At 53.2% G+C, this 25934-nt stretch overlaps 2 protein-coding genes across 9 annotated transcripts in view; both read left to right on the top strand.

Annotated features, from left to right (window-relative positions):
* Positions 1–13984, top strand: part of UROC1 (urocanate hydratase 1) — a 37039-nt gene extending 23055 nt beyond the window's left edge. Inside the window, exons 16-20 of one of the 2 annotated variants that reach the window (XM_024244866.3) lie at positions 2610–2708; positions 5775–5874; positions 6892–6973; positions 11684–11783; positions 12667–13984. In XM_024244866.3, coding sequence (XP_024100634.3) covers positions 2610–2708; positions 5775–5874; positions 6892–6973; positions 11684–11783; positions 12667–12807 — 522 coding nt within the window. In that variant the 3' untranslated portion in view covers positions 12808–13984. The remainder of the gene's footprint in view (positions 1–2609; positions 2709–5774; positions 5875–6891; positions 6974–11683; positions 11784–12666) is intronic. The other variant, XM_024244865.3, reaches the window with a different exon arrangement.
* Positions 13985–18984: 5000 nt separating this feature from the next.
* Positions 18985–25934, top strand: part of ZXDC (ZXD family zinc finger C) — a 38394-nt gene continuing 31444 nt past the window's right edge. For 3 of the 7 annotated variants that reach the window (XR_008523539.2, XR_010139122.1, XM_054551330.2), the window contains exons 1-4: positions 18992–19991; positions 22649–22801; positions 22903–22981; positions 23929–24059. Coding sequence is in view for 5 of the 7 variants with exons in the window: in XM_054551330.2 (XP_054407305.1) it covers positions 19085–19991; positions 22649–22801; positions 22903–22981; positions 23929–24059 (1270 nt within the window). In the remaining 2 variants the exon portion in view is untranslated. Of the gene's footprint in view, positions 19992–22648; positions 22802–22902; positions 22982–23928; positions 24060–25934 lie in introns of all 7 variants that reach the window. The other 4 variants (XM_063721713.1, XM_054551326.2, XM_024244645.3 and 1 more) reach the window with 4 other exon arrangements.

Genomic DNA, 25934 nt, shown 5'->3' on the forward strand with positions numbered 1-25934 from the left:
TCCTGTTACTCAACAAATAGAGGCAGCCCTGCAGAGGAAAGAGTTTGGGCTCTAGAGCCAGGCTGCCCGGGCCTGAGCAGCCTCCCATATCCTCAGCTGTGTGACCTGGGGTGAGTGGCTCAGCCTCTCTGAGCGCCATGCCCTCATCTGCAAAGCAGAGACGGGTGGTGGCAGTGTTTGGAGCAGGCCCCTGTGGCCCTGCTTGTACAGGGGAGTGCGTTGTGAGGCTGAGCTGACAGATGTGTCTTGCCCAGTTTCTGCTGGGTGTGTGTGCGGGAAAGCACCAGCAGGGAGGGGTGGGTGGGGCTGCCTCACACAGAGTGGCCAGGGAAGGGGTCCGGCATGTGCGTCCAGGTCTACATGCTGAGAGGGTGGCAACCAAGTGACAATCGGGTGAGGCAGAGGGACCAGCCCGTGCACAAGCCCCAGCTCGTGCACAGGCCCCACGGTGGCAGCAGGCTGGGTGTAATGAGAACAAAACAGAAGAAAAAGTGGGCATTTGGTTCATACACCTTTGGCCATGGACCGTGTCTGAACTAGTGGGTCTTGGCCCAGGAGTCCCAGGGCCAGGAGGGGCCTGCCCCTGTCCTGGGCTGTCTCATCCATACGCAATGGTTTGCGTTTGTATCCAGCCTCAGAGCCCCCGTGCCAACAGCATCTCTGTGACGGTGCTGAGTCAGAGATGCCAAGGCCAAGACTCGGAGGCTGGAGCTGCAGGGTCAATGCAGAGATGGGGTGGAGAAGAGAGGGGGGATAGCCTGAGAGGATGCCAGCATGGCTGAGAAGGGGCCGAGGGAGGTGCCAGAGTTGAGGGTGTAAGGGGTGGATGCTGCAGCTGGAGCTGCAAGCGGGGTGGGTCTGCTTTGACTTAAAGTCCCCTGGAGATCGTGTGCCTCCTGATACTTACTGTTGCTTCCTCTTCTGAACGGTGGCTGCAGAAGGTTGCCTTTTAAAATTTTTTGATTTATTTTCTTTTAATGTACCCTCTTGACAAAGTGGACAATCCTATGTCAGTTCCTCACCAATTTTTTTCTGGATCCAAAGAATCTGAAAATCTCTGCAGTGCTGATTCACATGAGTAGTTTTTCTGAAAAGGATTTGAGACAGCTGGTGTGAGTAAAATAAGGCTGTTCTCTAGGAACCCATGAGGGAGGAAGAAGCAGCTAGACTCACTGTCCCGGCCAAAGCTGAGCTTGCAGTCAGGTGCACAGCTGCTTCCGTGGCCCGGCCCTGCCGCCTTTTACCGGCTCCTGGTCGAGCTCACCAGCAACTGGGGCAGACACCTGCATCTTCTTTGGAGAAACCAGGGCTTCTCAGCCTCGGCGTACTGACATTTGGGGCTGGACAAATTTTCTTTAATTATGGTAAATTATACATAAACATAAAATTAACCATCTTTGCCATTTTTGAGTGTGCAGTGCAGTGGCTTCAAGCACTTTCATACTGCTGTGCAGCCATCACCATCATCCATCTCAGAGCTTTTTCACCTTCCCAAACCAAAACTCTGTCCCCATTAAACACTAACTCCCCATTCTACTCCCACGGGCCCTGGCACTCAACAACCTCATATAAGCGAGATCAGACAGTGCTTGTCCTTTTGTGTCTGACTTATTTCTCCTATCGTAACGTCTTCAGGGTTCATCCATCCATGCTGTAGCATGGGTCGGAATTTCCTTCCTTTTAAGGCTGAATCACAATCCACCATATGGACAGACCACGTTTGGTTCATCCGTGCACCGCGCTGGACACCCAGGTCGCCTCCACCTCTCGGCTGTTGTCATGCTGCTGTGAACGTGTGTGTGCACACATCTCTTGGAGTCACTGGGGGCTTCTTCATCATGGGGGCCGTTGTAGAGTATTTAGCAGCATCCCTACCCATGCCAGCAGCACCCAAAAATGTCTTCAGTCATTGCCAAATGTCATCCTGCTTGAGGACCGCGGGGCTACACAGTGACTCATTTCATGCGCTGAAGCTTTGTCTCCCGGGGACAACCACCCATTACTGTCAGGAGATGCGGTCACTGGGTGGCTGAGCTCGTGGGTGCAGCAGACAGAGAGAGGGCCCAAGGCCAACCTGTGGACAGGTGGCTCCACCTCTTGGGGCTGTTTCCTCATCTGGAAAGTGGAGCTTATGATGAGGATGACAGTATCTTCCCATAAGACTCACAGCCGAGAGGCTGTGTGGCATACTGAGAGTGGGGCAGACCCGATGCAAACTTGCCCTGGATGGTGTTGATGTCATCACTGTGGGATGGAGCAGGAGCAGTGCTCGCAATAGGTAACCTCCCTGGAGCACAGATGGCTCAGGGGCTCCAAGGCCCCTCTGGGGATAATCTGGGATTGCGGGAGGTGTTTGGAGGCCCAGACTGCGGTGGACATGTGGGGCCGGTATGGCTGTCTAGTGGGCTGAATGTGGGGGCTCACCTCAGGCCACAGATTTGACAGCTACCATGCACCCTGGGGGGTCCTCCTGGACCTTGTTAGAGAGGCGCTCAGGCTGCCAAGGGCCATGTCCCACGGTGGAAGTGCCGCCCGCGTCTCCCTGCACCACCAGGTCCTGGTATTGCTGCCTCTGTGGGCTGAGATGCCTGTTGCCCTTCCCTCCTCAGGTGGTGGGCTCCCAGGCAAGGATCCTGTACTCAGACCAGAAGGGCCGCGTGGCCATCGCTGTGGCCATTAACCAGGCCATCGCCTGCAGGAGGATCAAGGTGAGGTGTCCTGTGCTCCGGGCGAAGCATCCCTCAGCCTCTTCCCACTGCCTTTCCTGCCCTGGGCCTTCCCGCCTGTGCCTCAGCTGCACCCCACAGCCTTCTGGGTGGGGAGACACCCCCGTTGGACTTTGGCAGCCCAGTGCTCAGGAGCAGTGGACCAGCCCCTCCCAGGAGCTTAGCCCTCCCACGGCTGAGGCCCAAACTTCCCCCTCTTTAGGGAGATCAGGTTTTGCTGAAGGTGTTGGTCCCTGGGACCAGCTGAGTAGAAGCGCTCTGCTGGGGAGGCAAGGGTGAGGAGGCCATGAAGGGTGGTGGGAAGGAGGGCCTGGGGGAGCAGGAGCAGTGCTTGAAATACGTAACCTCCCTGAAGCATAGGTGGCTCAGGGGCTCCAAGGCCCCTCTGGGGATAATCTGGGATTGGGGGAGGTGTCTGGGGACCCTGCTCTGTGTGTGTCAGGCCCCATCATTGTTCCCTGCTGTGTGACCTTGGGCAGGTCCGTAGCCCTCTCCGAGCCTTGGTTTCCCTCTTCTGTGAAAAGAGAATAAAAAGCGTGTGTGTGAGGACTGAGTGAGTCAGCTTCCACAAAGTAACTTTAAACATCTTTATGGAGTTCCCTTTTCTCAAGCAATGGCAAACTTCCCTAGCTTTTGCTCATTTTGCTCCCAATCAGCCAGGCCCGCCTCGAGGATGGAATCCTGGGCGTGCTTGCTCCGAGGGGCTCTGGCTCCTCCTGCCACAGAGTTCTTGTGGCTCTCTTTTCAGAAGTGCCAGGAATTTTACTGGTCAGATGTAAGATAGACATTGGGACAGAGGTGTGAAGGCCGCCCTGGTGTGATTCTGGGGGTGGCACCGGCAGCAAAGGCAGCAGCCAGCCCTGCTGGGGCACAGCCAAATGCACCCACCCAGTGCTTCCTGTAAGCCCAGGTGTTCCTGGGGACTGCTAGGAAGCTCCAGGCGCACTCACCCCGGGCTGCAGTCAGCTGGCCAGCAGAAAGGGGTCAGTAAGCATGCGTTCATTCACTGGACAGTGCTTGGCTGAGCGTGGCCACTGTGCAGCATGTCCTAACCACCAGGGACACAGCAGAGAACAAGACAGGCCCATGTAGTGTGGTGAAGGGTGATTAACGCAAAGCTGAAGGCACACATTGAGACAGGGTTTCAGAGGATGAGGAGCGGCGTGCAGGAAATGAACATGGCAAAGAGGGGTGGTCAGGACAGCCTCTCTGAGTTGCTGACATTGAGCTGAGACCTGAATGGCTAGAAAGTGCCAGAATATCTGGGGAAAGGTGGTTTCATTGCACAGGTGAAGACATTGCACAGGTGAAGAGCTTCCCTGTTGAAGGTGGGAAAGGCAGGCCTCTTCATTCAGGAGCACACGGCGTCCTAGGCTTTTGGCAGGATGCATCTTCTGGCACTGGGGGCCTGTGAAATTTCGGGATCCCCTGGGGAGGCTGGGAAGATCACGCCCATCAACCAGCCCTACCTGCTTTACGGGACACTTGGAAGAAAAGTTTCCAGGGCCTGGTGATGGGAATAGGACTTCTTAGCTGAAACAGCTGGGCTGCTCCCCAGGTGCACTGCAAACCACGTACTGACCTGCCTGCTCCCTCTCCTGACTGAAAGGTGCAGAGCCAGGCTGACACGCTCCCTGTGCTGAGTGTCAGACGGCTCCCCCTACTCCTTCTCTTTAGTCAGGGTTCCTCCCAGTTCCTTCACTCTGATTTTTAAATTGCCAGTTAGAACTCATTTTCTTTTTTCTTTTTTTTTTTTTTTCGGAGAAAGTCTCACTCTGTAGCCTAGGCGCGGTCTCAGCTCACTGCAACCTCCGCCCCCCAGATTAAAGTGATTCTCATGCCTCAGCCCCCCGAGTAGCTGTGATTACAGGCAAGCACCACAACACCCAGCTAATTTAGGTATTTTTAGTGGAGACGGGGTTTTGCCATGTTGGCCAGGCTGGTCTCGAACTCCTGACCTCAAGTGATCACCCGCCTTGGCCTCCCAAGGTGTTAAGATTACAGGAATGAGCGACCATGCAGGGCCAGGATTCGTTTTCATAGTGGGCCTGCCCGTGCACAGCATAAGGGAGTCAGCTGACCTGCCCTTAGCCATGGCCCTACCTGACCTCCAGGGCTGCACCACATCCATCTCGCCAGGGCTAAGCAGCAGCCAGCTGCCTCTCCTGGGTATCTGAGCAGCCACAGATTCCTGGGGAACAGGGAGTGCTGCCGATGAGTGTATTAAAAAATCAAACAGTGTGAATGCTTTCTCCGTCTGAAAAGTCTTTGTCCTCAGAGAGACTGGCAGCACAAAAAGGCTCTTAGCAATTACCTCGTCCAGGAAACCAGAGCTATTCCCAGAGGGAAGTGACCTGCCCAAGGTCTCATGGTAGGTACTGCCAAATACTCCCCCAGTGATGTCCTCCAACACCTCCAGGCCATCAGCCAGCCACGTCTCTATTGCACAGGTCAGGGGCCAGGCTGCCTGAGGCTTGAGCCCAGACTAAGCGGACACTCGGACTTAACAATTTTTCTGCTTTACAATGGTGCGAAGCGACACTTGTTTAGTACTCTCCTCGACATACAATGGGGTTGCGCGCAAATGAACCCATCGTAAGTTAAAAATACTCTAAGTCGTTTTTTACTTAGGGTACAATTGGCTTATTAAGATGTAGCCCCATCGTAAGACGAGGAGCACCAGCACATAACACGTGTCGGGTTAAACCCCAGCTCACGACTCACTCGCTCTGTGATATAGGGGAAATTTCTTCTCTCTGTGCCTCTGCTTTCTCATTTATGAAGTGGGCATGATAACAGTTGTGCCTATCTGAACAGGGTGGCTGTGAGTGCTCGGTGAGCTCACACATGTATTACACACGAGTGCTGCCGGGCACACGTGAATCTATTCCAGGCTACAGATGACATCAGAAATAGTTGTAAAGAGGGTCTATTTTCCAGAGGGAGAAAGCCAGTGAGTTCTGGTGTGGCCTGCCCCTTGTCCTCAGCCTTCACCAGGCAGCCATGGTGGACACTGTTGGCTGACAGCTTCTGTCCTTCCATGCACAGGCGCCGGTGGTCCTGAGCCGAGACCACCATGACGTGAGCGGCACCGACAGTCCCTTTAGGGAGACCTCCAACATTTACGATGGCTCTGCCTTCTGTGCAGGTGAGGAAGACAAGAATGTCCTAAACTTTCATCTTAGTTTGGATTTTATTAAAAATTGATGCATTTAATCAGTTACAATGTTTCAAAAGATGTTCTGGCACCTGAGAGGCTCGGCATAGAGTGACCAACCCAGGACTGAGGGGATCTGGGATGTGGGACTTCCAGTTGTAAAACCGGCGAGTGCCAGGCACACCGGGCCAGCTGGGTGCCCTGGACGTGGGTGACCTTCAGGCTGTGGGCAGCCACCTGTTTCCTTACCTTTCCAGATCCTAGAGTTGCATTTCTTGCCTTTTTGGCTCCTGGTCTCTTCCCCATCTTCACAGCCCAGCACCAAGAGGAGGGGGATATTCTTAGGGTTCTCCCTGATCTTCTCTCTGGCACCCATTGGGATTTCGGGGGGAAGAGCCTGCAAGAGGGTGCAAACGCCTTTACCGCTGTCCACCCAGGGGCTCACGGTCTCAGGCTGGCCTGCGCCTGTCCCTTAGCAATGTGTTGAACACTTATAAGGTGACCGGCTTGGGCTCTGTTTCTCTCTGCAGATGCTCTCAGTCCCCAGGTTTCAGGTTGGATGGTTGTCCTGGGACCTCAGTTCCCTAATGGGGTCAAGGGAAGCCTATTATTTGCAGTGTGCTCCTCTGCCCCCCTTTTTAAGAGTACGAGTGACTCTCTTTGGCACTCTACTTCTCTGAACTAACACTGGTTCCACATCCCTTTTAATTCTTTTGTTCCCTCTGCTTCCGGAGTGCTTTACCTGGTGCTCAGTGCTGGAGAGTGCCACCATGGGACAACTAGGCATGTGTCAGTTTCTCCCGCTCCAGCTCCAGCTCTGCCAGCACACATGACTGCTGCTGTGAGAGGCCCTGTCCCTAGGGACTAGTTGCCGCCCCATCCTTCCAGCTGAGCAGTGCTGGCTTAGCCAGCGGGGCCTGCTGACGCCCCCACCCGAGGCTGGCCTGACTGAGCCGGGTGCCAACCCAGTGCAGGGGGTGATGAGCAGAGGCATCTCTATTTCCACAGACATGGCTGTGCAGAACTTCGTGGGAGATGCCTGTCGTGGAGCCACCTGGGTCGCCCTTCACAACGGAGGGGGCGTGGGCTGGTAAGAAGGTTTCAGACGACAGGGCGTGGGCTGATGTGGAAGTTTTGGGGGTTCCTTTGGGGCAGGGCCAGGCTGAGGTTCCTGAAGTCCTGGGCCCTACCTACCTGGTCACCTCCTCTGCCAGCACCTTTGTGGAAAATGTGTTCCTTGCGTGAGCGGAGACAGATGACAGAACTTCAGGAGAGGACTTGCATTAGCCACCCCACATCTCTGGGTCTCCCCTGCCGCATGGGTCTTGGAGGCCTCTTACAGAGGCTCTGCAAGAATGGCAGCTGCCCTCCTCATGTCAGTTTCCAGTGTGCGGTCAGTTTCCAGCGTGTCAGTTTCCATGTGTTCCCATGGAATTCCCGGTTCTTTCATGGCCAGGGTCTTCTCGTTCCTCCTCTGACCACCTCACTTGAGAGTGCAAAACCCAGCCGAGGCTCCTAGGGCAGTTGGGCTGGGGGCAGGAGACCTCAGGTCTCGGTTCCCCTGTCCCCTTGGCTCCCAGCTCTGCCCCTGCCCGGCTGGCCTCTATGAGAAAAGGTACCCAGGTCTGTGCTCCTGGTTGAAGCTGGATTCTGGGCTGCGGGGAGCAGCTAGGGGTGCTGCAGCTTCGGAGGGAGGACAACGCCCCCTGCCTGGCTCCAGTGGCCATCTCCAAACTGGCCTCTGAGCCTATTTTGGCCAGATCTGGTGGTCCCCTGCCCTCTAGAGCCAAGTCCCGGCGGAGCATTCGGACAGGCTGGCTTGGCCTCATGTCCTTGGAGGCTGCAGTTCCACGCTGCAGCAGTCAGGTGGCTGTAATTAGAGGAAAATGTGACTGAGGCCATGTCCTTTCCGACACAGGGGCTGTAGAAAGCTCCAGGCAGTAAAGGGCTGCCTGGCCATTGGGTACCTGGCATTTCTGCACAGAATTTCCTGAGTCATTTCTGGAGGGGAGGAGAGTGGCTCTGAAGGAGTCTGAGCAGTTTTCCCAGGGCCACGGAGCTGGCGATGGAGCCGGGGTCTGACCCCAGGTTCCCCAGGATCCATTATCATTGCTGACAGACAGCCAAAGGCAGGAATGGATGGGGTTGGGCAGGCTGAGGAAGAGTGCACACCCTGAGGGCCTTAGGGCAGGGACAGCAGGGCCAGAATTCAGGCAGCCCTGAGGGCAGGGCTCCCCAAGACGGGAAATGCTCCCTGCAAATTCCTAAGTTGCTCTCCCAAGGTTTCCCCCAGACTGTGGACAGGAACACAGACTGACCAGACACTGGGACCTAAAACCTTTTACCCTGCTGCCCTTGAGGGGTCTTTTGGGAAAGTGCCACAAATTCATCCTGGGACCCATCACACTTACACATGTACGTAATCTAACCTGTCGGAAAAAATATCTATCCCCCAACCATGGCTACTCCAAAGGGACGCCACTCCCAATTCCATCCCCACCGTGGCTACTCCAAGGGGACGCCCCACCCCCTGCAACTCTGCAGTGTTTCTCCTTCCTGCGCATTGATCCCCGTTTCCAGGCTGTGTGTTCACTCTCACATTCCTGGACTGACCTTCCCGTGTTTCCACTTGTCTGTTGGCTCCGCTCCAGGACAACCAGTGACAGCTGTGTGTTGTTTCTGGCCTCCTCTGTGCCACTGTCTCCTGCAGCCCCTCTTCCTGATTGCCCGTTTGCCATCTGTCTTTGTGCCATCTGCCCAGCGCTCACGTTTAAACAGGGCACTGCTTGGCTGGCTGCAGCCCTGCATGCTCAGGTGGACGTTTGGACAGCAGACTGCAGGACAGGGCCATCTGGCTGGGCCACAGAGTGCAAGAGATCAAGACAAGAGCCAGGCTCTTGTTCTTGGGTTGGTCGGACCTCAGAAAAGACTTTTCTGATCTCCTTTCCCTATTGGGAGGACCCAGTCAGAGGGGTGAGGCCTCCCTGTTGGTGCTGCAGCCTCACATATGAGAGGGTCAGTTCCAGTGGCCACTGAGGGCCCACTCGGGCAGCCTCTAGGCAGCAGGTGGGTGGGCATCTGGGAGCCCACCTCAGGTGAGCAGGCTTCCAGCTGGTGTTTCCAACTTTACCTCTGCTCTTGCCCTCCTTCGGAGCCCCTTGGTGCTGACCACCAGCTCCTGAGTTTCCCTGGGTCCCGGGGTGCCGATGGGTTCTGCCGGTCCCTCCCATGGCCACACTGAGCTGGAGCTTTCTGATGCCTGCCTCCAGCTTTCAGAATCCCATCACCCATTCTCCTGTCCCTTTCTCCTCATCCTTGTGGGTTAAATAATTCCTCTGCAGTTTTGTTGGTGAGATGTGGGAGGGGCAGGGGTAAATGGCTGTGTTCTATCCACCATCTATTATATATCTAGATACTGCCACTTTTTCACACTAAACAATGTCTTACAGTGCATCTGAAACTTGAATGTGCACAGAAATCCTCTGGAGATATCATTAAAATGCAGATTATTGTATAGGCGTGCACCACCAGGTCTGAGTCAGGCCTGGTGGTGCACACCTATAGTCCCAGCTACTCAGAAGGCTAAGGCAGGAGGATTGCTTGAGCCCAGGAGATTTGAGTAAAGCCTGGGAAACATAGTGAGACATGCTCTCTACCAAAAAATAAAAAATAAAGGGGAAAAAAGAAAAAAAAAGCAAGTGTGGGGTGGGATGGAGATTCAGCATTTCTAGCAAGCTCCTGGTGATGCTGATCCTCTGCCCCGAGGACCTCTCTGAGTAGCCAGGGCTTCCAGGGCCCTGTCTGTGCACACAGCCCTCCCCCACCCACCCACATGCCTTCTGCCCATGTGCAGGGGATGATGCCCCTATGGACAGCCCTGGAGTGCCATGATTGACAGCAGTTCTCAGGCCATCTGCCTGCACAGGGTAGCCTTGCTGTGCCTTTGTTTCTCAATGAGAAAATAAGCATAATAATAGTAACTGCCTTGTAGGCTACGGGTGAAGAGGAAATGAGCTGATAATAGCTAACACTTGTAGAGTGTAACATGTGCAAGGCCTTCTACACTATTCATATATGTTAACTCATCGAGTCATGCACTTTAATATATCTGGCATTTATGTTTTTCTACTTTCATGTTTTTCTCAAAGGTATAGTTAGTTGTTCCAACATCATTTGTGAGTTACCTCAAATTCACCATTAGTAGCAATGTATTAGCATTCCCATTTTCCTGGGATCTGCAAGTTCAGGGTTACTCTGTGGTCAGTTTGCCAAGGTCCCCTGAAGCTGAGCGGCCTTGGTCTCTGACCCTCTGGGATGCAGGCTTCTAAAACAAAATCTGTAGTTCTAATCTCCAAGTGGCCTCTCTAGCTGCGGGACACTGAGAGTGCTCAGGCCTGGGCATGGCTGTTGCTCCTCTGACATGAATGGTAATGACCTTAGATCGACTCGGAGCACCTCCCACCTGGAGGCTGGTGGGAGGTGTGAGCGCAACCCACTGCAGGGCACGGACTGCCCAGGTGCAGGGATGCAAGTGCAGGGTGGTAGGCAGCACAGCTGGCTCACTTGCAGGAGGCGTGCAGCTTCTGGGACCAGGAATGGGGAGTGTAGGTGGCTGCAAGGGGCACAGGGCACCTCTCACTGGCTTCCTGGTGAGAACTGGCTGAGGTTGTGGTCAATAGGATTCAGGCTGGGCAGAGAAGCAGGGAAAGCTGGATGGGCCTGAAGGATTTGAGACAAGGGAAACTAGATGCACATTTTTCATGCTGGAAGAAAAAGGAACAGACACACTGCAAGTGAGGAATAAGAGGCAGGAGGGACACGTTTGCAACAACACAATGATAGGCGTTTACAAAATTAAGGGTGCTTCTTGTGTGTGACTGAAAGCTGAGAAGACTGAGCAGGAGCCAAGGCTGGATCCTTCAAGGGCAGCAGCTCGTCGGTGGATGGCTGAGGATGGGGAAGGCCATCCCAGGCTGATGGGGAACAGCTCCAGTGCACGTGCATGAAGTCCCCAGTGCACGTGCATGAAGCAGCAGCAGAGCTTCAACATAGTTAATGAAGTTCAACTCATCTATTAGGAAACAAATGGAAACAAGAACATATCAAAAACTGTTAGAGGGAGAGAAATGCATTAATTAGAAAATCAGAAATATTGAAAATAAAGGAACTTAGCCTTCAGATTAAGTAATCAGAAGGACCCCACCATACACTTGAGGCAAGCAGAAAGAAGAGATAAGGAAGATAAAGATCATAAGGATAAAATCAGGCGGGGCACAGTGGCCCACATCTATAATCCCAGCATTTTGGGAGGTCGAAGCAAGAGGATTGCTTCAGGCCAGGATTTCATGGTCATCCTGAGCAGCATAGTGAGATACCATCTCTAAAAAAATATATTTTTTTAAAGATAAAACCAGGAAGAGTGACGACTGAACTGAGTAATACAAGACACACCAAGGGGAGTGTGCTTTATAGGGCAGCACTCTGAGAATGCAGTGAGGGGGCAGCTACAGCCCACCGGGGGTGCCCAGGAGGTTTCCATCAAGGGGTGACCTCCAATGGGTGGTAGAAGTGGGCATGAGGCCGACGGGCCCAGCACAGGGGGCACAAGTGGGCAGAGAGGCAGCAGGTGACCACGCTGCTCTGCTTGCCTACATGCATCCACCAGGTTGCAGAGGCCGGCGGTGTGGCGGCCCCAACCCTGACGCCGTCTCAAGTCAATGCTTCCAAAACATAGGCTTCTGCCTGCTCTGTGCAGGGCTGGGCCCAAGGAGTGAACTGGAAACTCCTCTGCCTCTTGCAGGGGTGAGGTGATCAACGGGGGATTCGGCCTCGTGCTGGACGGTACCCCGGAGGCCGAGCGGAGAGCCAGGCTGATGCTCAGCTGGGATGTCTCCAATGGTGTAAGTCAGCCCAGTCCTCACCACCTCCTGAAGGCAGGGCCTTCAGCTGGGTGACCCCCATCCACGTTTGCTGTCACACAGCATCTCCTGGGTGTGGGGACGGGGGCCGGATTCCTTTCATGACCACAGCACAGAAGCCAGGAAGGGGGAATCAGCTCAAATGGAGGTCAGGTCAGGTGATGATGGGAAGACAGGTGGGACCCAGAGAATGAGGGGAGGCTTGGAGCAAAGGCGGGAGTTCAGACAGCTTGGGTGACTGAAAGCCCCTGGGCTGGGCCTGGAGCATGAGCATGAGGACAGAGAGGGCGCTGGCAGGAGACTCACCCCAACTCACCAGGAGCTGCAGGGCTTCTGGCAGGGCTGGGGATGGAGGTCTTCATCCCAGGGCAAGAGGTTTTGTTCTAGGAGATGCCCCGGCTGTGGCATGGAAAAGTGGGTTGGGGGCAGGTGTGGGGACTGTGTGGACAGCGGGGGCAGGGGTGGCAAGAATGGCAGGGGGGAATGGGGGAGGAGACGTGGCATCATCCAGGGGAGACCAGGTGGAGGGAAGAAAGAGGACTGCAGGGAGATTGTGAAGGTAGAGCTCAGGCTGAGGTGGATTCTAAAAGGGAGGGAGGTGCTGCGGAGGACTCGGGAGGCAAGGCCATTCTTGGAGCTGGGGGAGCAGGACTGAGTGTGATGACAGCCAGTTGCAGATCCCAGAGGAGGGCCACAGACAGGGAGCCTAAGCTGGGCGTGGAAATGGGGCAGACACAAAAGGGCAGCTGTCCCCACGGACAGCCTCAGAGGTCCCGAAGCAGAGAGGCCCCAAGTGTGGGAGCCAGGACGCACATGGGGAGGCCGGTCATGTTGACATGGACTGCTATCCCCCTCCTTGCCCTAGGTGGCCCGGCGCTGCTGGTCAGGGAACCAGAAGGCCTATGAGATCATCTGCCAGACCATGCAGGAGAACAGCAGCTTGGTGGTGACACTGCCCCACAAGGTGGAGGACGAGCGGGTGCTCCAGCAGGCCCTGCAGCTCTGAGGGAGCCAGGAGTCGCGGCCCCTGCCTCCTTTCCTCCCTGGCGATCCTCACCTGCCCAGCCATGGCGCACACCCTTCCTGCACACCCACACCACCTGCACTTCTCGCACATCCTCACGCGGCCCTTATGGTGCCCTGTGCAGGGTGCCACCACAGCTTCATTTTACAGACAGCCCCCTGAGGCCCAGAGACATGCAGCTCTCTGTCCACGAGCATGCCACTTGCATGGGAGCCCTGAAGGCTGTCAATGTCCATTTAGGGACGAGTCCCAAGCCTGCCCGGGGGCCCTGCGGTGAACACTGGCCAAGCTCTCTCCGGCTGGGATGATCACACCCTCTGCCTCCTGGCCACCTGCCAGCCTCCATGTCTGTCTGCTGCCCATCTGCTGTCTGTGCAAGCACTTTCTGGACCCTTGGCACCCTGGGCTGCTGGCCTGGAGGAGTTCGTGAAGGAGGATAGACCAGGAAATAAAGGGTTCAACAGAGCTGTGTGCTGCACTGTGGGCTGGTGGGATGGGCAGGCCGGGTCTGCCCTAAGGATAAATGATCACTTACTGGGGAAGAAATGAGAGAGCAGGGGCATCCCCCTAGGCCGGCACAGCCTGAGGGGTACAGCAAAGGGGACCTCAGGAAGCATGTTGGCCCCTGAGGCTGGAGTCTGGCACCCCCGCCCAATCCCATAGCCCGGCAATGGCTGGGTCCAGAGCCTCGTGAGAGGTCACCGGGATGGGGGAAGTGGCCTCTGTCAGGGCCAGGGCTCATGAATCTCATTCCCTTAGCTGGGCATGCAGCAGACGAACAGATAACTCATCCTAAACAGAGAAATGAGAAAGAGCCTGTGGGGTGGGCCTCTGAGGGCCACAGAAAACCAGACACCCCACATGTCTGTGGATTGGAGGGGGCAGGCCACTGCCCTCTCCAGGACCAAGCCGGGTTCTTGGTCCTCACCCTCCCTGCACTCCGCATCTCCTCCCCAGCAGCCATTCTCACCTTTCCCTTGTGGACAAAAGCCTAGTTCTGTGTGGGCAGCAATATAGGGTAAAAAAACCACCTGATTCTCCAGCCTTCCTTGCTGTGAGGAGGGACTGTTGGCCTAGTCCTGGCCCACGAGATGAGGGCGGGGTCTGTGGGGCAGGGCTTCTTGAGAGCCATCGTTTTTCTAATAAAATGGACAGATCCGGAGGGATTGCTTTTTGCCTTCGCCCCTTCTTCCTGCCAGAACCAAGATGTGGGGCCTGGAAACACAGCAACCAGGTTGGTCAGCTAGGGCGGCTGCCACATAATGTCTGGCACCAGGGCCCAAACAACAGAAATGAAACACATTTGCAGGCTGGAAGCCCAAGACCAGGTGCCAGCTGGTGTAATTCCTGGTGAGGCCAACTTCTCGCTGCATCCTCCCATGGCAGAGACAGAGAGGGAAGAGTGTTACAGAGAGGGGCAGAGACAGAAAGGCAGAGACAGAGAGAGAGTCACAGAGAGAGAGAGAGGAAGAGACAGAGAAAGAGAGAGATACAGAGAGGAAGAGACAGAGAAAGAGAGAAAGACAAAGAGATAGTGAGAGAGACAGGATAGAGTGTGTAGGGATGCATCGTCTGTCCCCACATCTCCATGAAAGCATCCTGCTGCATGGATCTATGCAAACATCTTAAGAGCAGGCCACAGGGCCCTGGCATCACCCTTTCCCCATCCAGCACCTTCCCTCTTGAAGGACAGGCAGGGCTCTGGTGGCTTCCAGCTGCACACAGACCCCAGACCCCCTCTGGGCTCCATACCAAGCCATGCCAGGGAGCAAGCTACTTCCTTGGCCCCTGCATGCCAACCTGCTGTCTGCTGCTGCAGTGGGAAGTGACAGCTGACTCCCACGGGGCTCACAGCGGAATTGGGGCAGCTGGCCACAGCTGTAGTCGCCCATGGACGGAACAGCGTGGCTTTGGATGTGCCCAGTGCCATCTTCTTTTTCAGAAGGCAAGGATGTATAGTCCAGTTACAAATGTTTTCATCAAAATGATTAAAAGAGAAACCCATTGGCCATGATGAGTGTAGGGTTCAGTTGCCTTAACAGTTGGAGGTGAGAAAGGCTCAGGCCCTGTAGTACAGCATTAGGGTCCTCCCCCTGGGCAGCGCCTGCTCCCTGCAAACCCAGGGTCCCTGGGAACTGTATGCTTTCCTTGCTGGCAAGCCAAGGTCAGCCAGGGAGGGCCTGGCTGAGTGATGCACTCTCCCATTCCAGTTTTCCCAGAGTAGACAACCACACAGGGGCCTTTGGGCTGGGCATGACCTGCAGTTATGTTTTATTTATATATTTTTTAGAAATAGGATCTTGCTCTGTCACTCAGGCTGGAGTGCAGTGGTGCAATCATGGCTCACTGTAGCCTTGAACTCCCAGGCTGAAGTGATCCTCCTGCCTTAGCCTCCCAAGTAGCTGGGACCACAGGAGCACAGCACTACACTCAGACTGCAGTCGTGTTTGGTTTGGTCTGTCCTGTTTTTTAAAAAATCTGACTTTGTCACCAATGTTTACAAATTGGGAGAAATCCAGAGCTTATTTTTTGAAAATCATTTTGAAAATCAAGATATAAGGTAACACCATGTTCTCACCACCTCTGTGGCAGCGATCTACTGGGGGCCCCTCTGGGCTGGCCTAGCTCTCTGCACTTGGCCACAGTCCCTTCCAGTCCCTACAGACCCCATGGTGAGGCGGAGCGTGTGTGCTGTTTGTCCCTTGGCATGAGCTTCTGTGTTTCCTGTGCCTGCCTGTCTCCCACATTTGTGTGACTTGTATGACCTCTGCTGGGATTTGAACTTGTGACCTTTGACAAAGAGATGCTCTTTTGCTTCCCGTGAACCTCATCCCCACTCCCATCAAAATTTGGGAATCCTGGACACTTCTCTGTTAGCAATCTCAAGATCCACATGATGCCTTTTAGCCCATCATGTGGTTCTGGACATCCAGCGATACCTGGGCTGATGGGATTTCTCCCCAGACACAAATAAATCTGAGCGTGCATGCATGTGTCATCTGCGTCCCTTCCCCTGGCTTCTCCAAAATCCTTTCCACACAGCCTGGAGAGTACAGGTCTGGCTGGCCAAGGCACAGTCTCTGTGGTCCTTGTAATTTGGGGCACTCCTTTGAGACTACCAAGTTCAAGTCTCTGCCTGAGCCCCACTGAATGACAACATTGAGCTGACTCAAGCCCACCTGGTGAAGTGGCGCGTCTGACCCTCGCCAGGAGTCCTGTTGCTCCTTTCAGGGTGTCTCAGCAGAAGGCATTAGAAACAACCTAGTATCAGATTTGAGCTTTGGTTGGGTGGGGGAGTCTTAGGAAGCGGGGATTTGCTCTGGATTGGCTCTTACCAGAAATCGGGTCAACACCATGACTAGGTTTCTGACTAAATCCTATGTATAGAGAGGGGAGCACACAGATAGACAGGCTGTCAGGGGTACAAAAGCGGCGGTCACTCACATTAGCTGAGAGAGGGGTGCTGGGTATCTTGTAAATGGCACAGCAAGTGACCTCGCTTTATCTGGGTGGAGACCCATCATGAAGTGGGCTTGCTTTGTCTCATGTCATTGTGTTTCAGTGACCTTGGCCTAGGTTGGTTTTCTGCGTGATGGTTCAAGTCTTACAAAACAGAGTGGCCCAGCTGTAGCACCCGGCCAGTTTCTGGATGGCAGGGGCTGCCCTTTTTCTTTCTCAGTCCTCTTCATTTTACCCATGAGGAAACTGAGGCACAGAGAAGTTATGATAGTTTAAAAATGGCTGCAAATTCTTTCCAGCACCTCCCATCGAGAGGTGGAGTACAAGTTCCCCTTGCCTGGGTCTGCAGTGTCTTATGACTTACTTTGATCACGAGAATGTGGCATAATCAATGCTGTGCAACAAGCTGGGCATGGTGGCATATGCCTGTAGTCCAGTTAATTGGGAGGCTGACCCGGAAGGACTGCTTGAAGCCAGTTGGAGGTTGCGCTATGACTGCACCTGTGAATAGCCACCACACTCCAGTCTCAGCAACACAGAGATGGACTTGCTGGGTCACGTGGAGATTATGTTTAGCTTTCTGCAGAATTGCCAAACTGTTTTCCACACCACACCATTATACATTCCCACCAGCCATATGTGAGGGTTCCAATTTTTCTATATCCTCTTTTTAAAAAATTACCACTATTTGAGTAGGTGTGAAGTTGTATCTCACTGTGTTTTGATTTGCCTTTCCCTAATGATTCATGATGTTGAGCCTCTTTTTATTTGCTTATTGGCTGTTTGTATTATCTTCCTTGGAGAAATATGTCTATTCAAACCTTTGCCTTTTAAAAAAGTGGACTGTTTGTCTTCTTGCTGAGTTAAGAGTTCTTTATATATTCCAGATAGTAGATCCTTATCAGATATTCGATTTGCACACTCTTCTCCCATTCTGAGTTGTCTTTTCACCGTCTTATTGGTGTCCTTTTACCTGAGTAAGTTTTCAATTTTGATGAGGTCCAACTTATCTATTTTTCTTTCTTGTGCTTTCAATATTATATCTAAGAACTATTCTCTAATCCAGGGTCACATAGATTTACACCTATTTTTCTTCAAATAGTTTTATGTCTTACTTGTAGGCTTTTGCTCTAATTTGAGTTAATTTTTGCCTCTGATGAGAGATACAGGTCCAAATTGGTTCTTTTGCATGTGGAGATCCAGTTGTCCCAGTGCCGCCATTGTTGAAATGACTATTCTTTCCTCCACTGAATGGTCTAGGAACAATATGTTTTTGGCATAAACTGATATATATAGTAGATATATAGATGTATCCTATTCTTTTTAATATTATAATTTGTGTTACTTTAAAAAAATACTCTTAATAATAAAGCATTCATGTATTTAACAAATATGCACCAAGAGTCTTCCTGGGCACACACAGTGAGTAGGACACAGTTCCTGGGCTCCAGGCGCCTACATTCCAGAGAGGGAGAGACAGTGAAGGAGCAGGGAAGGAACTCACAAAACAACGGGTGATGAGAGCTCTAAGAGCAAACAGATCAGACAGAGGTGGGAATACAGGACTGGGTAAGCATGTGCTTTGGATCAGAAGGGCCGCAGAGTCCTCCCGGAGGAATCAGAGATCAGCTGCGCCACGTCTCTGAGGCTGGAACCAGCTTGGCTTGCTGGATGAACTGGGAAAAAGAGGTGGGGTGCGGGGGAGGGGTGGGGGGCAGCGGGAGAGTGGCGGGAAGTGAGGGCAAACAGGTAGGGGAGGGTAGACTAGCAAGGCCATAGGCACCTTCTGGAGCAAGGTGGGGGTGAGCATAATTTGATGTGCAATTTTTAGATCATAAAACGGTGCCCCGTGGATGGGAGCGAGTGGAGCGGAGGGAGACCGATGACCAGCTAGTAGTTATTTTTCAAGCACCCAGGAATAAAGTGCGGGTTTGGATCTGAGTGGTGGTGAGGTTGAAGTGGAGGAGTCCAAATTGAATGCGGAGCTGTACGGTGAGGTGGGGGAGGGTTAGGACCGGCAACAGTAAGTAATTAAGCTGTTGCAGAGTGAGGTTGTGCCAAGTTTAGTAGGAAATACAGTTGGAAATACAGGCAGGGGTCCTGCCTATCAGGGAGGCCCCGTGTGCCAAGCAAGGACCTGGGCCAAAGCAAACGAGGTCTGTGCGCCAGCGGCGGCAGGCGGGCTTGCACTTAAGTGAGCTGGGGGTAGGCGTCCAGCCTGTTGGACAAGTTCGAATCCTGGATCTGCTGGCTGCCGACTGTGTGACTCGAGCTCGCCGTCCCTGTTTCCTCACCCCTGGGTGACCGCGCACGCTTAATCGGCTCAGACAGGTACAGCCCCTGGGATGCGGTCAATGCTTACGAGAGGTTGCCTGTTAAGTGTCTGAAATATTACTATGATTCGAAGTCAAGACAAGCCTCGTCTTCCACGCCAGCGGGAAGGAGAAGGAAGCGCTCAGCATTGGGAGCTTCACCCGGTCCCTGTCGGTCCCGCGCCCCGCCCCTCGCTCTCGTAGGTGCCGGCGCTCCGCCCCCCGACCCCGTGCCCCGCCCTAGTCGGTCCCGGCACCCCGCCCCCGCCTCCGCCTCCGGCGCCCCGCAGCCCAGCCCCACGTCACGTCGGCCCAGCAGGCCTCGCGCATCGCCCGGCGGCGTCCGCGCACGCGCGGTTCCGAGCCGGACTCTACGCCGGGTCTTGGCGCGGATCGCGTCCCGGGGCGGCGCACGCACACCTGGGCGGGGCGCGGGGCGCGGGCCGCTCTGCGTCCGAAGCGGCTCCGACGCCGTCGCTGGGACCAAGATGGACCTCCCGGCGCTGCTCCCCGCCCCGACTGCGCGCGGAGGGCAACATGGCGGCGGCCCCGGCCCGCTCCGCCGAGCCCCAGCGCCGCTCGGCCCGAGCCCCGCGCGCCGCCGCCTGCTACTGGTGCGGGGCCCTGAAGATGGCGGGCCCGGGGCGCGGCCCGGGGAGGCCTCCGGGCCGAGCCCGCCGCCCGCCGAGGACGACAGCGACGGCGACTCTTTCTTGGTGCTGCTGGAAGTGCCGCACGGCGGCGGCGCCGCCGAGGCTGCCGGATCACAGGAGGCCGAGCCTGGCTCCCGTGCCAACCTGGCGAGCCGCCCCGAGCAGGGCCCCAGCGGCCCGGCCGCCGCCCCCGGCCCTGGCGTAGCCCCGGCGGGCGCCGTCACCATCAGCAGCCAAGACCTGCTGGTGCGCCTCGACCGCGGCGTCCTCGCGCTGTCTGCGCCTCCCGGCCCCGCAGCCGCGGGCGCCGCCGCTCCCCGCCGCGCGCCCCAGGTCTCCGGCCCCAGCACGCCTGGCTACCGCTGCCCCGAGCCGCAGTGCGCGCTGGCCTTCGCCAAGAAGCACCAGCTCAAGGTGCACCTGCTCACGCACGGCGGCGGTCAGGGCCGGCGGCCCTTCAAGTGCCCGCTGGAGGGCTGCGGCTGGGCCTTCACAACGTCATACAAGCTCAAGCGGCACCTGCAGTCGCACGACAAGCTGCGGCCCTTCGGTTGTCCAGTGGGCAGCTGTGGCAAGAAGTTCACTACGGTCTATAACCTCAAGGCGCACATGAAGGGCCACGAGCAGGAGAGCCTGTTCAAGTGCGAGGTGTGCGCCGAGCGCTTCCCCACGCACGCCAAGCTCAGCTCCCACCAGCGCAGCCACTTCGAGCCCGAGCGCCCTTACAAGTGTGACTTTCCCGGTAACCGCGCGCTCGGGGGCGGGCGGGCCGCGCGGTGTTGCAGGCAGGTCCGGGGTGCCACGTCCGCCCCACAGAGGGGCCTGCCAGACCTTAGCAAGCCGGGGACGCAGGCTCTTCGGGATTTGTGTTCTAGTTCCTTCCATGTCATTCGATTTGAGATCTTGGCCCTGCCCTGCCGCAGGGATTCCGATGGCAGGGAGCGCAGATCACCACAGCTGCGCTTCCCAAAGGTGGCGGCAACAGATATCCTTAACCTGCTTGCGCTTGATGAAAGCGGCAGCGCATCTTCACAGAGTGGCACGGAGCTATGTGTCAGGTCTTTATTTTCCTCAGTCTCGTCATTTATTTACGGGGTGCACACTCCGTGCTGGAGGAGCAGAGATGAATGTGGCCAGATTCAGGACCTTAACACGCTAGGAGGATAGCCACAGGTGTGCGCACATCGTGGCTTTTTTTGCCTTTTGCACTTTGATTTCCGTTGAACCTCACAGTTTTGTGAGGTTTTAAAAATTAGCCGTCTGTGAAGGTTAAAAACTGTCCTCTTTTACAGATGAAGAGACAGAGGCCGAGCCTTGTGGATAAAGTCCACTGCTGGTGGCTGGGCGCGATGGCTCACGCCTGTAATCCCAGCACTTTGGGAGGCCGAGGCGGGCAGATTACGAGGTCAGGAGATCGAGACCATCCTGGCTAACACGGTGAAACCCCGTCTCTATTAAAACTACAAAAAATTAGCCGGGCGTGGTGGCTGGCGCCTGTAGTCCCAGCTACTCGGGAGGCTGAGGCAGGAGAATGGTGTGAACCCCAGAGACGGAGCTTGCAGTGAGCCGAGATCGCGCCACTGCATTCCAGCCTGGGCGACAGAGCGAGACTCCGTCTCAAAAAAAAAAAAAAAAAAAAAAAAAAAGTTCACTGCTGGTTCTTTCTCCACTGTGTTGACCTGCAGTTGTTGGGAATGTAGTACTCCAACACAGTGAGCTCTTCACCAGGATGGGCAGCTTTCCCTGCTTTCACAGGGACAGGGTTCCTCCAGAAGGGCAAGAAAGGATTCCTGCCTGGAAAGGCAGAAGAATGGGGTCGGCTGGATGGCAGAGCCCAGGTGGGGATTGTGGTCTGTGGTGAGGGCCCAGGAGGAAGGACCGGTCATTCAAACAGAAACTGGAATGTGTGCCTAGCATGCCCCTAACCTGTATATGCACACGGCTCTCCTTATAATGTCCTCAAACAAGAATTTTGAAAGGATGAGATGAGAATTATGAACGGGTTTTATTATTTTTTTCCCTCGCATATGCCTGTGGACTGTGTTGCGCATTCCTCTTCAGAGAGAAGGTGGCTTGAGGCCACTAGCTCAAAGCCTTTTTCAGTCATACTCTTGGGAATCTGATGGTGGCTGTAGACCGTTTCCCTGCTAAAAGAGTATCATTCTGTGTATGACACTGGGAAGGTCAGGGATCCCACCTGCTTCCAGGCATGAGGTCCCTTGAGGGTTTTGTGTGGGCTGATCCATGAGGCTTCTTGTGTTGAGATGAAATTAGATGGTTAGATGAGATTAGATGGTTAGAAGCAGGAGCAGGACCAGTGAAGCATCATCAAAGGGCCCAGACTGAGTTTTCTGAAGGCCTGAGCCAGGGAGTGGGAATGATGAGGGTCTCTAGCAGGTGAGATTGCAGAGGGAGAACCAAAGGATGTAATTATCTATGGGTGTGTGGGGTGTTCTTGCCAAGGCAGAGAGAGTCTGTGTTCAGATTTACATGACCAAGTGTGTGAACACACCAAAGCCCAAAATACCCTGGGGGTATTTTGGGACCAGATTGAGGCCAAAGATCAGCATTTCTGGGTTAGATGTTGCTGGGGAAAGTAGGGTTCTTTGGGCTGATACTTTTGGACAGTGCTATGCCATGTACATCTGTGTGGCAGTTCATAGGCATGATGGTATCTCGTTAAAGGCTCCAAGAAGAGCTGCAGCAAAGACCCCTGTTAAACATCCTGCAGCCTCGTATTTTCCACCTTGTTGGAGCCCTGAATATTTCTGTCGGAAAAGCATTGCTGTGGAATTGTTGAGGCTTAGCTGCTTTGGCCGGGGGTTAGGATTGAGGTGAAGATTACAAAGCAGGGAACCTAAGGAAATGGCAAAAGGAAAAAGAATCCAAATAGCAAGGGACAGGGCTGGCAGTTGGAGGGTGTCAGGTAGGAGATTTGGATATGTAGAGGATGCAGCATCACCCCCAAGGGGTGAAAAATCCTGGCTAGTAGGATGATTTGTAGCCTTTCAAAGATCAACCCTACCAGAGAAAATCTTGTTCCTTAGTATTTGATTTCTCTCATAGGGTTCTTGGGTCTCAGCCTGTGTGCAGGATCAGTGCTCCGGAGCCGGCCAGTAGATGGCTGTGAACGGAGAACTTTCTCTTTATCGGTTTGCTTCATCTCCAAGTCATGTTGCAACAGGTGGCCGGCGTGTGCCTATTGGCTGCCATTAGCTGCCTTCCTGTGGTGATCACAAAGCCAAGCATTAATGGTCATCCCTTTTTAGAGAGTGCTTCTGAGTCATGTTTTCCCTTGTCTGCTTCAGTGTGAACAGTGTCTGGTGGGTGTGACTAGCATTAGCTATGTTGTATAATTTTCGCCACACTTTGAGCAGGGTTTGTGTTTTCCTTGTTCAGGCTGTGAGAAGACATTTATCACAGTGAGTGCCCTGTTTTCCCATAACCGAGCCCACTTCAGGGAACAAGAGCTCTTTTCCTGCTCCTTTCCTGGGTGCAGCAAGCAGTATGATAAAGCCTGTCGGCTGAAAATTCACCTGCGGAGCCATACAGGTAATGAGCTAGGGAACGCACAGCATTTGGACCCAAGATTGTCTTCATCGTAGCTGTTGGAGTTGTAAATTTTATGCTGTATAATTTTTTTCTTTTATAAGGTGAAAGACCATTTATTTGTGACTCTGACAGCTGTGGCTGGACCTTCACCAGCATGTCCAAACTTCTAAGGCACAGAAGGTAATCCTTACATTTTGTTTGCATTATCAGATTTGAAAATGAGTGGTTTGTCAGCAGCAGAAACCAATGAATGAAATATCTGTAGACATTTTTTAAGTTGTAAAAAAAGGAGCTCAGTGTTGATGATTTGGAAAATTCAGAAAACTGTAAAAAGAAAATTGCTCAGAATCTCATCACCTGAAGACAGTTTTTTCTATGTGTACTTTTTTTCAAAAAAACTTAATTGGCATACTCTGTTCTTAAAAAAAAAAAATTCCAGTTTTTTTTTTTTTAACTTAACATTGTAGAATAAGCTTTCTTCATGTAATTACAAGTTTTCATGATGGTAATGACAACCCTGGAGACTGTGTCCAGGTGACACTCAGCACTTTACATGTGTGTCTTCTACCTTCCCAACAACCTCAAAGCTAACGTTCTTATTCTCCCTGTTTTACAGTGAGACTAGGAGAGATTCGATAGTTTTTCTGTACTTGCACAGCTGGGCTCTGAGGATTTAATATAAAAATGTCACCTAGGAAAAGACACAGTCTTTACAAGTTGGCTTAAGAGAGTCCTTTTGGCATTGCAGCTGATGGTCTGTGCACATTTCTCATGGTCCTCTGTCGCTCGGAAAGCTTGTTGATCATGGGGGTTTCTAAACAATAGAAACACCTTCATCAATACATTTGGGACTCCACTGTTCTTAGATTAGCTTATATTAGATTGAAGTAGCATTAATTGTTTGATGTGTGACTCTGGGGTCCGCTTAGTCATTAAAGTAGAATATTTATGAGGTAGCTAAATTGCAAATCTGCTCACATGGATTAAAGACAGAATTAAGATTTTCCGAAATGTACTGATCATTTTTGTAAATGCAAAGTTTGTATTTTGGTATATTTTGTAGAATTTTAAAGAATCATGGTGAGTTGTGTGAGGAATCACAGCTCCTTTATTTTTCTGTCTGGCAGGAAACATGACGATGACCGGAGGTTTACCTGCCCTGTCGAAGGCTGTGGAAAATCATTCACCAGAGCAGAGCATCTGAAAGGCCACAGCATAACCCACCTAGGCACAAAGCCGTTCGAGTGTCCTGTGGAAGGTAGATTTTAAAACATTGCTTTGAGCAGTAAACTAAGTACCATGCCAACATTTATCTTGTTAAGTTTCCATTGTTTAAAGGTAAATGTTAGCTGCTTAAAGACTGACTCAATATAAGTTGCAGCATTATGTTTACTTACCTCATTGAGTTAATTGTACTATTTTGGGAGCAGTGACTTGAGAATCAGATGCAGTTTGACTCATGGCCCTGATCCTCACTAGATATGTGGCTCTAGTTAAGTTACCTGTTTAATTTGGTGGTCGTGAGGATTAGGTGAAATGTGGAAAATGCCTGTTTATCCATCTGGCATGGAGCTCGGACTCAGTAAATGGTAGGTACTTTTGAGATCACGTTTGAATTGTCGCTCCAATCATTTTGTAATTGGAGAGCAATAAAGCTAGACTGACTTTTTTTTTTGTTTAATTTTTGAGACAGTCTTGCTCTGTCACCCAGGGTGGAGTGCAATGGCGCGATCTTGGCTCATTGCAACCTCTGCCTCCCAGGTTTAAGCAATTCTCATGCCTCAGCCTCCTGAGTAGCTGGGACCACAGGCATGCGCCACCACGCTTGGCTGATTTTTATGTTTTTAGTAGAGACAGGGTTTCACCATGTTGGCCAGGCTGGTCTCAAACTCCTGACATCAAGTGATCCACCCATTTTGGCCTCTCAGAGTGCTGGGATTACAGGTGTGAGCCACCACACCCAACCTGACTTTTTAAAAGGGATAGTAGAGTGGTTTTTTCCTTTAAAACAACTGAAGGCTCAGTTCATTTGCCAGAAATTGGCTGCGTGACCTGTGCGTGACTTGTGCGTGCTGGCCCTACTCTAGTTCTGCAGGTGCACTGGGAGGCAGTGAGCCAGGGCACGTCGGGTGGTCATGGATTCAAAGTCTGGTTCTACCGCTCCCTAAAGTGGTGGCCTCAGGCAAGCTGCTTCTCTGGGCCTTGGTTTCCTTATCTGGAAGAGAGAATAATAAAGACCCATTTAAAGCTGAGCCTAGCTCTTAGAACGTAATAAACATATATGCAAGTGGTGTAACTGAGAAACAGTTCCTCTTTCCGTCAGAGTTTCAGCTGGAGGTGCAGACAGGGGAACAGGTAACATGTAGGGTGCTGCAGGGGCACAGAGAGTTTCCCCAGACCGGGGTGAGAACAGCCTCGCAGTCAGCTGAAGAAGGGGGAAGAGCACCAGACACGTGCGTGTGGGTGTTGGAGACGGAGTGGCCTGGGAGAGCCTCTCAGGGCCAGGAGTGGCAGGCTTGAGTGCTTGGGTGAGCGTATGATGTGATCATGTTTGAGGTGTGGCTTAGTCTGGCTTCAGGACTGAAAGCAGCCAGGGGTGTGGGGAGGTGGGATGGCCTGGATGGGGGCCTTAACAGTGGGAAAAGAGAAAGGGGCATCAATAGCAGAGGTGGGAGTTAGAAGTCACAGTATATGGTGATGGATTTGGATTTTAGTTGATGTCAGTGTGTCAGCTGAGTGGATTTGGCGGAAGCAGAGTTTTGTTTGGACATGTTGTGTTTTTGGTAGCTTTGTGCATCTAATGCGCAGAGGGCAGGGGATGTGCCACTGGTGCTGGGGAGAGCAGGCCAAGCAGGGAGCGAAGCAGACAGCACCCGAATCATCATTTAAGCCACAAAAGTGGATGAAATTCTCGAAGAGGAGTATAAATGGAGGAGAGTCAGGGTAGTGTAGTTGATCAAAAGCCTTAATTCTGGAGTCAGACTGTCTGGATTCGAGTCCCAGGTTTGCCACGTAAGTAGGTCTGGGACCGCGGACAAACACTTGAAGCTCTCTGTGCCTCTTCCTCATCTGTAAAGTGAATAAAACCTCCCAGGGTTGTTGAGAAGGCTGGATTGGTTACTAAGTTTAGTGC

The sequence above is a fragment of the Pongo abelii genome, chromosome 2 (assembly GCF_028885655.2).
Source record: "Pongo abelii isolate AG06213 chromosome 2, NHGRI_mPonAbe1-v2.0_pri, whole genome shotgun sequence".
In the NCBI taxonomy this organism is placed as follows: domain Eukaryota; kingdom Metazoa; phylum Chordata; class Mammalia; order Primates; family Hominidae; genus Pongo; species Pongo abelii.